We start from the raw sequence: 15,891 nt of genomic DNA on the forward strand, positions 1-15,891 counted from the left end.
GAGAGAGAGAGAGAGAGAGAGAGAGAGAGAGAGAGAGAGAATATATTCTTAATTGGCGAGTGCTTTTCCATCCTTTTCCGTACCCACATTTCTGTTCCTCCTACACTCTCACAATCTTTCATTTTCCATTCTTGTGAAAATCGGGAAGACGATGCTGCTGCCTATGCTTTCTGTGCGGCCCATTGGAGACAGATAGTAGAAGGGAAAAACGACAGGCCCCATTTTCTCTCGTTCTGTGTCGTTTCTGACGTGATGATGGTGAAAAGAGCTCCCGACCATTTCGCCAGAAACGGAGCATGAAGAAGCCGTCCCGTTGAAATTGAAAGACGGCACTTGAGCGCGGCATGGCGGTGCTCTTCGGTGAGAAACGGCCGGCGGCGGTCGACAGAAAAAAAATAGGAAAAGTAGGTCCCGCGCAACGAGGTCCCGTCTCTCTTTTTCTCTTTTTTTTTGAGTAAAAAGAGGTTGCCAACCAAATACGACTACCGGCTCGGACGCTCTAGTGTAGAAGACACAGAAGCCATTCTACAGATGACTAGAAGGAATGTTTTCCGGGTTTGGAAGAGAACGAAAGAATCTTAAAAACAGGGACAGGGAGAAGGAGAGGAAAGTTTTGTTACTCTGTTGTTGTCAACGCAAAACTTTATTTTTGGGTTCACGACTTTTCCCTCCTCCACCAGTCAGTCAGTAATCATCTCGTGGCACTCACTGTCGGCAATTGCTCCAGTCCAGGGGGTCCCTTTCTTCTTGTGTGGTTTTGGGCGAGCGCACAGAAGAGAACTCAACTTTTCCAAGACGGACCGACGATTAGAATCGTTTCGTGGGTGTTGTAAGCAGGGAGTGAAAACGGGGCGCACCTCGCTAGTCCCTCTCTCCCCGCTTATTTTCACTGCCTGTGCTTTTTCTCTATTGGTTGGTCCCCTTTCTTTCCGTCCGTGTCTGTGCATCTAAGCTTTACTTTCCGACAAGTACTCTGGAAGATTACGGCGCATCGGTTTTTGTGTGAAGAATGGGACGAATGGAAAAGCAGTGTGGTGGTGGTACTGGTGCTGTCCGGAGAAGAAAAAAAGAAACGACATGTTGGCAAAAGAGCAATGTGCGGAATTTCCGAAATGGTTTTTCGAAGACGTTGTTCTTGCTAAGAGGCTTTTCCGAGGGAATTTTTCTAAAAAACTTTTTTGGCTCGAAAAAGATTACGAAATTTGAAATATCAACATTCCGTAAACCACATTTTTGAATCCCTTCTGTAATTCGTTACACAAACTTTTTACAAATGGAAACTGGTAGATCACAACATGTTTATCGCCGGACTTCACGGACAGCACTGCCTGACAAGTCCGAGGGTAAGACGACAAAGAACTCGGGGTAGAAAGAGGGAGCATATAAACACGTAGTTATCTGTATTTCAGAGTGATGTATCTGCGTCTCTTCGTCTCATATGCTCTTTATCTTTGGATCTTTCAAGGCTTGAAAAAAAAAAACGGGGCGAGTCAGTCTCACCAATTTGTCACGTTCAGATCCGCCCACACTTTGGCTAGTTTTCAACCGGATAAGTGTTGCAAAACACTACATACAGGATGGTGAAGCCCTTTTCGCCATCACACAAACAAGCACACGTTTCATTTTACCGCAGTTTGGTGGTTTCGAAATTGGAAATGGAAAAGGAATAGAAATGAGGCGGGCGTCGAGAAAGAGTAGTACTGGAGCAAAAGGGCAATAGAGAGAAGGAAATGAAAAGTAGAAGCAAACATGGTTAGTGGGCATGGCACTGCCCAATGTATTCTAGATATGCTTGTGACAGTCATCGGATAGCTTTCTGTCATTTTTGGCTTCGCTTCAATGAGTAGTTGGCTGAGCAGCAAAAAGGGGAAGACAATTTTAGGAGGATTAGTTTACAGTTCGAAATGTAAACAAAAGAACGTCATCTTGAAGAGAATTTACAAATGTTTGAAGAGATTTATACATAGCTCCTGACCACCTGTATTGCGTAAACACTATAAATTTGTAGAATTTTGTCATGATACCGTTTTTCGGATATCTATTCTTTCTTGCGACTCATTCATCTTCTCGAGATACACAGTTCTCTCTTTCTCTCCCTCTTCCTGGATTTTTCCTTTAGGTGATTATCGAAGACAACTGTGTACAATTCACCTTGCTCGCCTGTTTTCGCCAACTGTCACCGTCATGTTTTCTCCATCTACCGCGCCAAAACCCCTCCTCTTCTTTTTTTCTTGTCGGTTTTCCTTTTCATTTTCTCGTTACCGACACCGGGCTCTTGTGAAATCAAGATCTTCAAAACGATTGTGTTTTTGTAAAACGCAACTGTTCTTAGCAAATTCAATCAATTAACCTACGTAAGACTCTGAAACGAGCTGTCTCGTGTTTCGTATAATACTATAAGCGCGATACAAATTGATTGAATTTGTAACTAAATCTCGTAGGTTTTGTAGTCATATAGCTCAACATTTATAGTACAAATAAATAAGCCCTGAACGATACAAATTTTTCTTATTTGATATTCAGATTTTGGTCCGAAAAATATACCAAAATGTGAATGGTTTTTTGTATTGTATAGTGTGCTTTTAAAAGGCTTGAGCTCTGATGCTATTCAAGTTCTCTTCGACCGGCACATTCACTCTCTCTCGAAGCTTCTCCTATTCCGAGCTAGGAAACGTGCTAGCTGTAGACAGACCGCCAAGTGACGAGTGACCACATGAATCAGAGAGAGCCTTCAAGAAGACTTGTCTGTCGGGGGCTACTGAGGCGACCAGGCTTGCTCCATAGAAGACCAGAACGTTATGCAAAATGTGGGTGGAGCCTCCGCGTCCGCTGCCTGTCTTGCGTCTTCTATCGTCCTTCTCGTCGTCGTGGTGCGCCCTGTGTGAAGAAGCAGAAGACGTGTCCACCCCCTTTTTCCTATTCACTGTAGAAAGAGAGCTCGGTGCCCTCCACGAGTTGAGCTCTCTGGCTCCGGCGGTTGTTGTGTTGCTCCACCCCCTTTTCTCCCTGTCTTGTCCGATCGGTTGGCACTCGACTTTCCCCCTACTCTTATAAATCCACGACGACGTCCTGAACCTTCATCAGGACTTCTCGCTACTATTCTAACACTATTACGTGGACAGTGTTCCATTTCCAAACTCTAACCATACTCTTACTCACCAAACCGTATTATCTCTCACACGTTCGTTGGCACAGATTAAAGAAGAGCTGACATTAAAGAGGGCAGAGTCGATCTACCTGGATGTCTGTGTGCGTCTCACCACTAGTACAACCAACGACTCTGATGACTGAATTGGAGACATTAACATGTCCCCAATGTCCCAAATCTTTCACTTCCACCAAAATGCTACAACAACATCAGCAAATGTTTCATACAGATAAGGTGAGTTCAATTTTTTCATTTTTTTTTTGTGAAATCTACCTGCGCTTTGTTTGCTTTTCTTGTCTAATACTGAATTGCTGATTGGCTTGCGAAGTTTGGGGCAACCGGGGAGTTCAAAATACTAATCATATCTGCTCAAATCACCTACCTGTCAAGCTCAAACAAGTCAGGCGAACTAATTTATTGCACTCTTTCACTTGAGTGCATTTCTAGAACATCACGTTTACTCGCAGTCCTCTCATTATACATATATTCACAGTTTTTCGAATATTCTCTTTTCTCTCAATGTCATATATATTGGAAACAACCGATTTTGTCGCTCTGTTCTGTTACGAATGCTACTGTAATACGTCATATGACCAAATATATGCACCATTCAAACGGAGTTATTTGATCCAAATAATGATCATTTGACTTTTTTAATGATACCGTACTGAAATCATATTTTTTCAAACTAAATGTAGTTTTCGTGAAGATTAATAGTACCACAGTTTCACAAAATATTACATTTTTAATCGCATTCTGTTTTTGAGTTACTGTAATTTTCAATACTGTAATTCTTTTCATAATCAAAGCGCCTTTTCAAAATTCTTAGTCTTCAAACCAATAATCCTATATTTCATCAGCTCAAGTATGTCATTCGAACGGTAGAAGACTCAGGAAAATCCTATTAATCAGAAATGACAAGTAGATCCAAATGACGAAACTCGCACACCTTTGCACGAAGAGTCTCGATCTCATTTAGTCACTAATCTTATTCAGCTGCGTAGAAAGTGCGTCTACTTTTGATAGGAATGCTCTAGTATTAGCCGCATAGATCCGGTTTAGTGCAAGCCCTGTAATTGAAGATTAGCTCGGATTCTGTCATATTTTGAGTTTTGAGTTTTGTGTCTACATTGATAGAAAAAAGAAAAAACTCTCGAGTTCCTGTCTGTTCACGATTCTGTTGACATTCGATTACAAAATTGAGTGCTGTGCACAGCCAAACCGCTTCTTCCAGAATTGGCGGGTCCCCCGCTGTTTACGAGGTGTGCTCTCTCCATCTCCTTTTCCCCTTTTTCTACATACTTGCCTATTTTCTCCCCTCATCAAAAATAAGACGAGACCGCTGGCACCTGACCCCTCGATCCTTCATTTTTTTTTATTCACCGAGCAACGACATTTTGCCTTCCGAAAATACTGTTCATTTTTTATCCAAATGATCACAGTCTCAGTCCCACTCGTTTCTGCCTGCCTGTCGGACAAATAACTCTCACAGCTGGTTTCTTCATTGGTAGTGTGCTTCTGTGTTTTTGTAAAAAGAAAAGGATAGGGAGCCAGATGCCTAGAAAAATCGCATCGTTCCCTCCTACACTAGCCGGGTCGCTTGTCCCACATTGCTTACTATTTTGCCATCGGAAACTTTTTTCCTCGAGCTCGCTCCTCCTCCGGCATCTCGGACCCCCGCGCTCTCTGCCGTCGTCATCTACTTGTTCCATGTTCTGTCAGTACGCACGGGACATTTTCCGCCTTTCTCAGAGCAAAAAATATAGATAGGATAGATATTCCGCCTCCCCGCGCACCCCCAATTTTGTTACTTTTTTCTTGTGTCCGGTCTTGAACGATATATGTCCTTTTTTGCTTGTTCCGCTCGTTCTTCTGCATCCTCACGTTTCTCTAGTTCGAATTTCAGTCCATACTCTTCACATTGAAATCAACCGATGCACAAGCGGGAATGGATCGAGTAAGTAGGCAGAAAAAAAGACAGACAGATAGACACAATGCACAAAAGAAAAGAGAGAAAGCACCAGAAAACCAAATGAAGTCAGACGTTAGCCGCTTCTGACAGTCATGACAAAGAATCCGCAAATAGGCTGAAGGGAAGGGACAAACGTGTATGTGGCAGTCCCATTTCACGCAAATTTAATCATCCGTGTGTTGCATTTCTGTGTGGGATGCTCCTCACGACACACTAGAACCGCCTGGGCGTTTTCAAGAAGCCTGGTCCTCATCGGACGGTAATGAAAACCGACGCGATGTTGTTTATGGCTGCCTATCCTTTTGTCTATTGAATCATTTTGGGGAAAGAGGAGCCACATACAAGATAACTTTTTCAATGGTATTCGATTCATATAAGAATAACAACTATTGTTGGGTGCGAAACATTGTATTCCGGAGAAGTAGCAGATAAGATTCTGACGTCGCCGTTATCATGAGTGCCCGTGTATGTGTGTGTGACATAGAAAAAAGAATTATTAGTTAGGAAAGGATTAGGGATTAGGACTACAGTTCTCACTCTTCTTCAAAAGACTTTGTATTAGAGAAATTGTTCCTGTGGTGCCAAAGAAGCCTCTTCACCCCTCTAATCATGGGGGACAATCTATGAGCAATCCGGGAACAGACAAATCCCCCTACCATCACAAGAATCGTTTTCACAAGATCATAATCTTGGTTTCCCGTCTTCCACGCTTTCAATTCATTTCATTATTGCAGGCATTCATATGTGAAACATGTGGGAAGGCATTTCGGTTTCGCTCCAACTTAGCAGAACATCGATCAGTACATACAGCATTGAAACCATATGTGTGTAAATTTTGTGGGAAGTCAAGTAGATTAAAAGGTTAGGAGTTACTTGAAACATGAGATAAAATTATAAAAGAAATAAATTTCAGGAAATTTAACAAAGCATATTCTGAAACATCACAAGAAAGAGCAGAATGAAGCAATAGCAAAAGATGATATTATTGTTAAAAAGGCTCCTAAAGTTGTGAGTGGATCAATAGTAGAACACAAAATATAGAGGTTTTTGATTTCAGATTAAAACAGAACCGGGTACGTCTTCAAATGGCACAACAGCAACTACCTCAACAGCAACAACAGCAACTGCAGTTATCATTACTTCAAGTACGGGAACCAATGGCAACAGTCAAAACGGTCACAACAATAACAACAATCATAACACGATCAACAACAATTTGACAACCATCAAGACTGAAATTGAAGACCCAGACTATGTATCCATGGCAGTGCCGACAAAATCAACAACATTCGCTGCCAAAGTTGTCCCATCATCTCCAACAAAGTCTAGGGCACAACAAAGGGATACAAGCGTTGTCCCTAATATCCCAACACCAGTCATGATTGTGGAAGCCCAACCAGAGGAGAGCAGTTTCCTTCCAAAAGATCTTACGACGGACTTCGAGAGGTAAGAAGCACACAAATCAACCGAGAATATGGTTAACCTGTAATCTTCTAAAGTTTCAGAAATATTCTTATCAGTCTTGGATTGGATTTCGCTACTAGCATGAAAATCCCGGAATCCATGAAGCCAGCAAAAACGATCAAGAAGGAACTCGCTGCCTCTCCAGATTCCAGTAAGTCCTGATTTTCGATTTCTGCTGTAATGTGTATATCCGGCTCGAATCATTCTCGCACTCTCTTTCTCATCATTTCTCTCTCTCTCCTATTCATCCTCTTCTACATTCTCATTCAATTCTCCTTCTCTCTCTCTCTCTCTCTTAATCTTGATGCTTTATACTGTAGGAGTTTAGGGGATGGGAAGCAAATCCTATTGTTTTTTTCCAATATCTTCGATATCGGACCTCGTCGTTCGCATAAACTTTTATATGCGACAGCTGACATGTGGTGTTCGCTTTGTGAGACGCAGTTTGGAGAGGATGACAGTGCATTGGGGATATCTATGTTGTAAAGTGATCCCAATCCGAAAGTACGGGGTCGTTTACTGTGGCCCTTGAGGACCTGTACAGTGACAAATCGCTTTCCTTTCCGTTTGTTATATGAGACCTAGCAGAGTGAGAAAGAGAAGAGATACCTCATGTAGGAAGGACCACTAGCATTTGAAATGACAGTGAACGGAGATGAAAAATGGACAGGAGACATAGATGTCGTGTAGCTGTCAATTTTGAGTAATTCTATCAGAACTCCTCGTTTTTCTTACTCACTCCCATTTCCTTCAATCTTTTCATTCCTATATACAGAATAGATAGTGTGGGTGAGCTGTGACAGACGGGTGCGTGTGTCAAGAAAACTGGACGAAACGAAACTTCTTCTTTTTCATCGGTGTGTGTATGTGAGTGTCGTGTCTATATATCTATCCAGGGTAAGGTTCGAAAACACAGGACTGCTCGTCTCAAGTGAAAGGAGGGTCCCGGTCCATCATCATCGTTTCTATCGTGCAACTCCATCTGTGTGCTCATGCGTGTGCTAGACGCATCGATTTTCAATGTCCGTCGCTTCTGTCGTCGTCCCCTCCGGCAAGGGAATGAGAAAGGCAACGAGGTCCAAACCGACAGAAGCACAAGCAAAATTGCGGAGGCTTTCTGAGGCACAAAAAAAGACGGACGGCGGGGACCACCACAACTACTGTTTGCGCACAGGAAAATAGGGAGTGTGAGAGATGGAGATGGAAAGAACGAAGTCTTCATACACAGAAAAGAAAAAAAACTCTGTCCTAACCAATTGCCGGTTTGTGGCTGTTTCTTATTTTCAAGCACCAAAGAGACCTTCTCCACCATTCTCCAGATTGAAAATGAAAAAACAACGGAAGGAAAGGGACAAGATGGAATTCTTTGTGCTTCGTTTTTCCCCGTGTTCCCTGTGTGTCTACAAATTTATCTAGAAATGATGTGGAACGACGTCTTTATTCTTTTCGAAGAACGGACAGAACAGTCAAAGAGGACGTCAACTTCTTTTGTTGAGCACAAAATTGCTTGTCGAAAGCACAATACGCTCAACTCAACCGGCACAAAACCAAATGGCATAAGGCTTTTCCTCCAATTTTCTATTCTCAACCTTACTCCGGAAGGACAGCAAGTCATTTAGGTTGGCAGACAGGTGGCTATCATGGTCAGAAAGAGCAAACGATTTATTTTGTCCTGTGAATGTGTATTTGGTGTCGGAAAAGTGTCAAGAACCAAAACCGTAGGATTTCTCAGGGCGGGATACAATTTAATATATTCTAATGAACAGTCTTTGATCCTTCTAAGAGCGTAATGTAGATGATATATGGTCCCGCGCGAATAGTAATCTTCGAAGTGGGCATCTGTTCGAAGAGTGTACTCTTACGAAAATAAGAAATACAGTTAGAGAGCAGCAGCTGTCTTAGAAAACATCGTAAACAGTATCTGAGGAGAATAAGAAAGTGTGGTGAGAGAGTGAGAGAAAGAGGGATCTTGAGAGCACATTTGAATCACTTTGCAAAAAAATACAGTACCCCATTTATTTCCAGTCCGCTCCGAAAATTCCGACGATGAGCCAGACAGCCCACCATTGCCGAATATGCCAACGGTATTCATACTGTACCCATCACTTTTTTCTTATTTTTTGCTCTAGGTTGGCGGTTCCGAAACTTTGGCAATGATTTTTGCTGCGGCGAATGCGTCAATTCAGCAGCAACAGCAGCTTCAACAGCGACGTGCCTCTTCTCCGGATTCCACACTTAGTATGAGAGGTGGTAGTCCTAGTCGGGAAGTGTCTCCCGAAAGTGATGAGAGCACGTCGAGTAATGAGTCGTGTCCATCGCCAACAAAGTTTCTAACTTGCAAGGAATGTGGAAAGATTATTAGAAAGAGTGAGTTTCAAATATCTTGGTGTCTGATATAAAATTTCCTAGTTAGCTTCTACTTGTCCATCTACTTCTTGATCATTCAGTTCTCATCCCTATCCTTTTCTCTCTCCTCACTCTTTTCCAATGTTGTCCATCACTCATGTATTGTAATATTTGGTAGCTCTGGTTTCAAAATTGCAATTCCACATTGGCATATACCATTTTCGGTCATATGAGAGCGCAAACAAATATCTTCCAACTCGAAATACGAAAGAAGAAAAGGGGGACGAATTCTGGTAGGCGCCGTTGCGCACAAACTCATCTACAATGTCATCTACATTGGCGTCCTCGCCCGGTTGCCAGTCAAACACTGAATGTGGGCATACAAACAGACAGAAGGCTTCTCCTTTTTCTTTTTCTCCATACATTGCATGTTCTCTTTTCTGAAACACCCCATGGGAGTACTATTACCAGGCGGTTGAGCGAGCGCAGGACGACGACGACCGACGTCTGTCCGTTTTAATCCACACAGACCATATCTTGTAATAGGAGAGCTTTTCTAGAGGGGGGCTGCCATTGCTCACGTCTCTTCAGGATCGAGGCAAGTGCGCTTGAAGCCGCCAGGGACCGGCACAGAAAAACCGGCACACAAACATAGACACCCACACATACACTGACTGACACAAACTCGTTACAAAATGCACAAGCAATATGATTACAGGGTGGTTGGACTAGGATTTTTTTCATAGCATTGCCAAAATAGGAATGTGGGAGCATTTTCAAACTGAAACTCTTGCTGATCATCGATCTGATCTAACCGAAGTTTCGCAGTTCTCAAATCGCGCTGTCAGTTTTGTGTACAGTGTAATCCTCGTATCCCATTCGACAGGCATCGTGTGAAATGCCGACAGTGTACAGAATCGAATGGGTCCGGTACCCATCGAGTCGAACAACATATGGCACGTAAATAGATAGTAGTATGTGTGGGGGGGGGGGATTGTGGGCGAGGATGGGCGCTGGACGACAGTTGATATCTGTCGAATGTGCACTGACAGTTGTGTCCGGGCTCGGCAAAACACATTACTGCTTTTGCGCCTCCATTTTCCACACTGAATGGTGATGAGATGAGGCGAAACGAGGACGGTTGAAAAAATGAAATGAGATGAGTAGTTTGATGAGTACGATGGTTCATATAGAAAACAGTTGGTGGGCCAGGCCATGACGTTTTGAGAAAATATAATATAGAAAAACGATAAAAATCAAAATCACCAACTGTTTTTCACTTCAACTTTTTTCAGGCTCTCATCTTCCAATCCACATGACTCTGAGCCACGGATTCCCACCACCGGCCGCTACCGTTGACATTGTTCCGGAGAAGAAATTGAATGGTATGGGGGATATTGATGTCGAAAGTGAACTTCACACCATTGCACTTGCAATTGCCGATCTGAAAGCAGCTCAGGCAGCAGCACCAAAAGTTGAAGATGTAGGTGTTACAACTATCTGGGCTGATGACTTCTACCGAATATTTTTTCTACTCCAATTATTTTCAGGCTCTCACTTTCATCGACACCCGCGTTGGTAACCTCGAGAAGAGTCTGGAAACTGCCTTAAACTCAATCTACACCCTTGTTCAACTTCAATCAGGAATGACGAGCAGCGTTAATCGGCTACGTGAAGATTCGGCACGCCACTTCAACGAACTGAAAGAGCGAATGGATCGATCATGGTCACCAAGAAGAATATCTCGCCGCGATTCATCACCTCAATCCGTTTCAAGAGACAGATCGCGGTCACCAATTTGAGGCATCGATCCTTCTCTTCCTTTTTCTTGTTTGTTGTTGACTAGATATCAAATATCTTCATCCAAATAATCATCTTTTCAAGCGTACCTGAACGTTGCTCAACTTGTGTTTTTTTCTATTTCTAAGCCACTATTCTTGTTCCTTTCCCATCATTTATTTTAATTCCTCTCCCTGTTGTTGCTTGTCTCTCTTTCTCCCCAAAAAGTCTAATCGCTCACTTCATCCAAATCTCAGTCATTGTTTCCCGATGTGTCAGAAAACCCCCCATTGTCATCTAGTCACCTTTTTCAAAATCATAATCCATATTCTTTTTGTATTTTTTCTTGTCTCTAATCTCAGATCCCAATACCTCAGCATTTCTCTCTGTTAAGGGTGTGGTGGTGCCGGACACCGTTACCACGGATTCCCTTGTCACTTATGTCTTATGTAAACTTATCAGAATGCTTTCTGCCAAAACATAGCTATGAATCAAAAAACTATCTATAATCCTGTACGTGACCACCCCCAGCCTATACTTTTTTCTACTACGGTTAACAACTTTCGAGCAGCATTTTTAATTGGTCTATTCAGAAATATTCCAATTGGTGATTATAACAATAATGAGCTGAACCACTTATGATTTCATCGAGTTGCTATTGCACCTAAGTTTCAAACTACCGAATCTCAAGACTTCCCCACACAATCACCTCCACTCACTGTTTCTATGCCAATATTCACCTTTAATCATTTTCGTTCTGTATTTTTTTCTTGCTAATATTTTTAATAAAAGTATTTTGAATCGTTTTAGTTTTTTTTTAGTTACACTAACATTGGAAAGTTCAGATTTTCAAAATCAAAAATGAAACTTTTGCCCTAAACTAAAAGAGAACAGTGTGCAAATAGAACCGGGAGCTCATGACGAAATGTGCTTTAATCTCTCGTTTATAAAAGTTCCAATTGCTCTCGAACCAAATGAAAGTTGACGTTTTGGTGGGATATCGCATTGATAGTTTGTAAATATTTACCGGTTCTCAAATGATTTTTTTTCATTTTCTGCCGTTTGAAACAAAAGTTTGATCTTTGAAGTGGTATTTCAATTAGATTTACTTAGCAATTCTAGTAATCGAACTGCGGTCGGAAAATCAAAGCGCAAAAATAGAAATAGTATTTTATTTAAAGCCTTGACTACTGTAATAAGACGACTCCATCAATTTTTCCATGTTTTAGCTGCTAACTTATCTCAGTTACTGAAAAAGATATCAGAAAATGCATTAGTTGACTATTTGAACACAATCGATATTTTTTCGATATTTTCATAAACAGATAAGTTATATGTGCTCAAACATGCCGGTTTAAAAGCATTCTTTTAGCGCGTTTACGGAAATTTAAGGTAGTGTACCATATGAAAGTAAAAATCATAGGATATCTACACAAGGTGAAACTGAAAGATTAACACAAACTACAGTGTAAGTGTCTGTGTCAACTGGTGATGCTGGTATGAAGTTTATGAAAATGTTTCTGAACTTCTCCAAAACCACCCTTACAAGGGAAGCTCTCCATATGTTACCCGGGGATTCTGACGAAACCTATGCCAAATAATAGTACACCGGCTATCTAGAACAACCACAAATATATAGCCGCTATGAAGGTCTGTTGAAATCGCGAAACATTTTATGATTTTTCACGAGTTTGGAGTCGGCACCCTTCGAACGACCATAACTTTGTTCATTTTTGTGGTAGACATTCAAATTTTATTCCACAGGTGATAAACTAACAAACATTAATGTCAATTGCACCCATGCTCTATCTTCAAAAGGAATTTCAGGAAAACAGAAAATATGAAAATTTCGAGTCCCACCGAATTCGAAAAATGCCAATTTTTGAAAAAAAAAGTGCTCGGGGGACTATGCCTATCTGATTCCTCAGTGCAAGTAACGTACATATACGTGTTCAAATATAGGTCGAGCCCTTGAGTTACGAGACTTATTTCAATTTTTTTCAAAAAAAGTTACAATTCGTGTACCCCTATACATGATATTTTTCGAAAAATTTTTCTTTAAAAATTGAAATTAATTTTATACATTCTAAAAATTCAAACTTTTTCAGAATAACCCTATACTAGAATCTAATGTCATTAAACGTTTTTCTAGAAACAATTCCAAACATTCGTTCAATTTTCCTAGTAGCACTGTTATTCGAAATAACAACATTTTTGATTTTTCATCGCAAATTTGGTTTTTTTGAACATTGAACTCTGAACACAAACATCAATTCGTTCCCATCCTTCCCTTTTCAATATTTTGCTTTCTGTCTCTATAATTAGTTCTCTCGATTTTGGTATCAAATCAGTACAGGTCTCAACCGAAGTTTTGTTCTTTACATTCTCATTCAGATTCGTCATGACAGTTATTTTTGTATCAGCAAAACTGTGATTTGGAAAAAAAAAACAAAACTTTTTGGTTTCTCGCCATGTCTCTCCACCGACTGGCCCCACACAAATGCGCGCGGTGGGAAATCAAAAACTGAAAATCAGTGTGAAAACCCGGAAATTCGCATTACATTATACCATCGAATGACGCACTGCAATGAGCGAATTTCATATATTTTTAGCGAGAAATGGAATGAGGATATTTTATGGGGTTTCACACCTCAGTTTTCCAGGTGAATGTGAAGAACAAAAAAGATGGAAAGAACAAGAAGAAATAATGGATGGCGGAAGTTCGTAGAAAATATGAAAAATAGCAATTACTGCAATGGTTTCTCTCTATTACTGCTCAAGAAAGTTTGTACTTTGATGTACAACATTTCAGTAATATATGAAAAGAGTACAGTGTTGGAGAATCACTGATCAGAGTTCAAAATTGATAACTTATCGACCATATCCAGACCACAAACTCCAGAAACTGGAAATCTGACCTAAAAATGTTCAACATGGGAAAGTTATTTGGCTTTTTATGACAAGGATGGCCATGAGAGAAAAGACTTTGCTGAAAAAATTTAAATCACACAGTTACAATGGAAAAATAGTGTTTTTCATGCAAAAAACCGGTCTCAAGTGAACTTTTTTAAAGTGATGAATTTTTGTGGAAACAAGCGCAAATTACGAAATTTTTATAGAAATTTTCATAGATCTCATAGGCCCCCCTTGTCATAAAGAGCCAGTTATTTTTGCTAAGTTCACAATTTTTTTCTTAATCAACAAGTTTCTGAAATTTTTTGAAATTGTTCTCCATTTAAACTGATTGACCTGTAAAACCTGTACTTCTCGGGCCTTTCAACTTTCAACTTCAAGCCAATTGATCTCGATATCTGTCAAAAATATGGGGAAGTTGTCAACTAATAAATTTTTTATCATTATATCAAAAACATTCCATCAGTTAGCACTTTTTGTTGGCGTGCACAGAGCAAAAAAATTTGTTCAAACTTGGCAGTGTGGGGTCCTCCTGTTATAGGTTTTATGATGCAAATGTTTCAAGGTTTGTATTACTATCTAAACGAAAGAAAATCGAAAATTTTTTACCTAATTATTTTGAAATTTTGGCTGAAAACATCGATTGCGCAAATTTCTGTGATTCTTACAGTCGTTGAATATATTATAATTACACCTTCTCAAAAAAATTCGTCGTTCGAAATAAAAATATCAGGTATTTGTTTTTGGTAGGAATTGCATGTGAACTTTCAGCTTACCGTAAACACTTAAATAAAATCACGCACAAACCTTAAACGTTGAGTCCGTATATCTGATTTCTTGTGAAAGATATTGAAAAGTGGTTAACAGACAAAGAGTTTATTATGATATCAAAAATACTTTGTCAGTTAACTACTTTTTGGTACCTTTTACAGGTTCCAAGATAAGTTCTCTCAAAGTTTGAAAGTAAACGGTGTCATTCTATATTTGAGAAAAAATTTTGAAGTTCTCAGATTTTAGGCATCTTCTTTTGAAAGCACGATAAATGAGCTTGAAGTATTAGGTTGGCGGGAAAGTCTTTGTCACTCTGTTTGTTTAATCACTGTTCTCGTATATGGAGGCTGTGTATGATATCGACTCTAGTGAATAACAAGGTGATAAGAACCTTCCATATAAACAAGTCCCCATTTCCTTCCCTGCTCCTCATCTGTAATTGAAACGATATGTTTGTTCCCACTGCTATTCACATCAGACATGTTTTGATTTACCTCTTCCTATCTCACACCACGATGAAGGATTCGGAAACTTTCTTGAAGAATGTGTACAACACACATGCCCCTCACTACAATACTATTCGCAATTGGTTCCATCGTTTCGAAAAAGATGACTTCTCGCTCGATGAAAAGGATCGCTCTGGGAGACCCCGTGAGTTGGATTTGGACAAGCTGAAGCACGCATTGCAATCGGATCCATTTCAATCTAGCCGTGAACTAGCTGTCACATTCGGAGTTCACCATAGCACAGTCCTTGAAGGTTTGAAGTCTCTTGGAATGAGAAAACTTTTTGGTCGATTCATACCTCATCACCTGACTCAAGCCAACCTTGACCGCCGAGTCGACGATTCGATTACTCTTCTCACTCTCCACGCGGGCGATCGATGGCTGGACCGGCTAATAACCGGAGATGAGAAGTGGGTCTTCTACGATAATCACCACAGGAAATCCCAGTGGGTTGGAGAAGGAGAGAGCCCACAGGATGTCCCCAAACCCGGCCTTCATCCGAAAAAAGTTATGCTCTCTGTGTGGTGGGGAGTGGACGGCCCCATCTACTGGGAACTTCTGCCCGAGGGCAAAACAATAACTGGAGACCTCTACACTACTCAACTACGAAACCTCAAGAAAGCAGTCGACCGTTCGGCCCTGAAAGACAAGAAAGTGTACTATCAACATGATAACGCTCGCCCACATGTTTCGAAACAAGTGAAGCAGGAGCTGATGGGATATGGATGGAATGTTCTCCCTCACCCCCCGTATTCTCCTGATCTTGCTCCTTCCGACTATTGGTTATTTGGCGATATGACACGTGCCTTCGAAGGAAGAAGCTTCAATTCCCGTGGAGCGGTCGAAGCGGCACTCAAACAATACTTTGCCTCACGCCCGGCTGGATTCTACCGCAATGGAATCCATAAATTGAGGGAACGTTGGAGACATGTTGTTGATAATGATGGACAATATAATTAATTATTCGGTTATTTTTTCTTTGAGAAATAAAC

At 40.9% G+C, this 15,891-nt stretch overlaps 1 protein-coding gene across 1 annotated transcript; it reads left to right on the plus strand.

Annotated features, from left to right (window-relative positions):
- Positions 1 to 3,241: 3,241 nt before the first annotated feature.
- Positions 3,242 to 10,293, plus strand: Cbr-syd-9 (the record flags this gene model as incomplete). Its single annotated transcript, XM_002644961.1, is given in 9 exon segments — positions 3,242 to 3,382; positions 5,055 to 5,105; positions 5,855 to 5,981; positions 6,034 to 6,128; positions 6,178 to 6,566; positions 6,626 to 6,735; positions 8,644 to 8,711; positions 8,714 to 8,951; positions 10,226 to 10,293. Coding segments are annotated over 9 exon segments (1,287 nt in total), but the record flags the coding sequence as incomplete, so codon positions are not given.
- Between the last annotated feature and the right edge of the window lie 5,598 nt (positions 10,294 to 15,891).

The sequence above is a fragment of the Caenorhabditis briggsae genome (genome assembly GCF_000004555.2).
Source record: "Caenorhabditis briggsae complete genome, chrX, whole genome shotgun sequence".
Classification (NCBI taxonomy): domain Eukaryota; kingdom Metazoa; phylum Nematoda; class Chromadorea; order Rhabditida; family Rhabditidae; genus Caenorhabditis; species Caenorhabditis briggsae.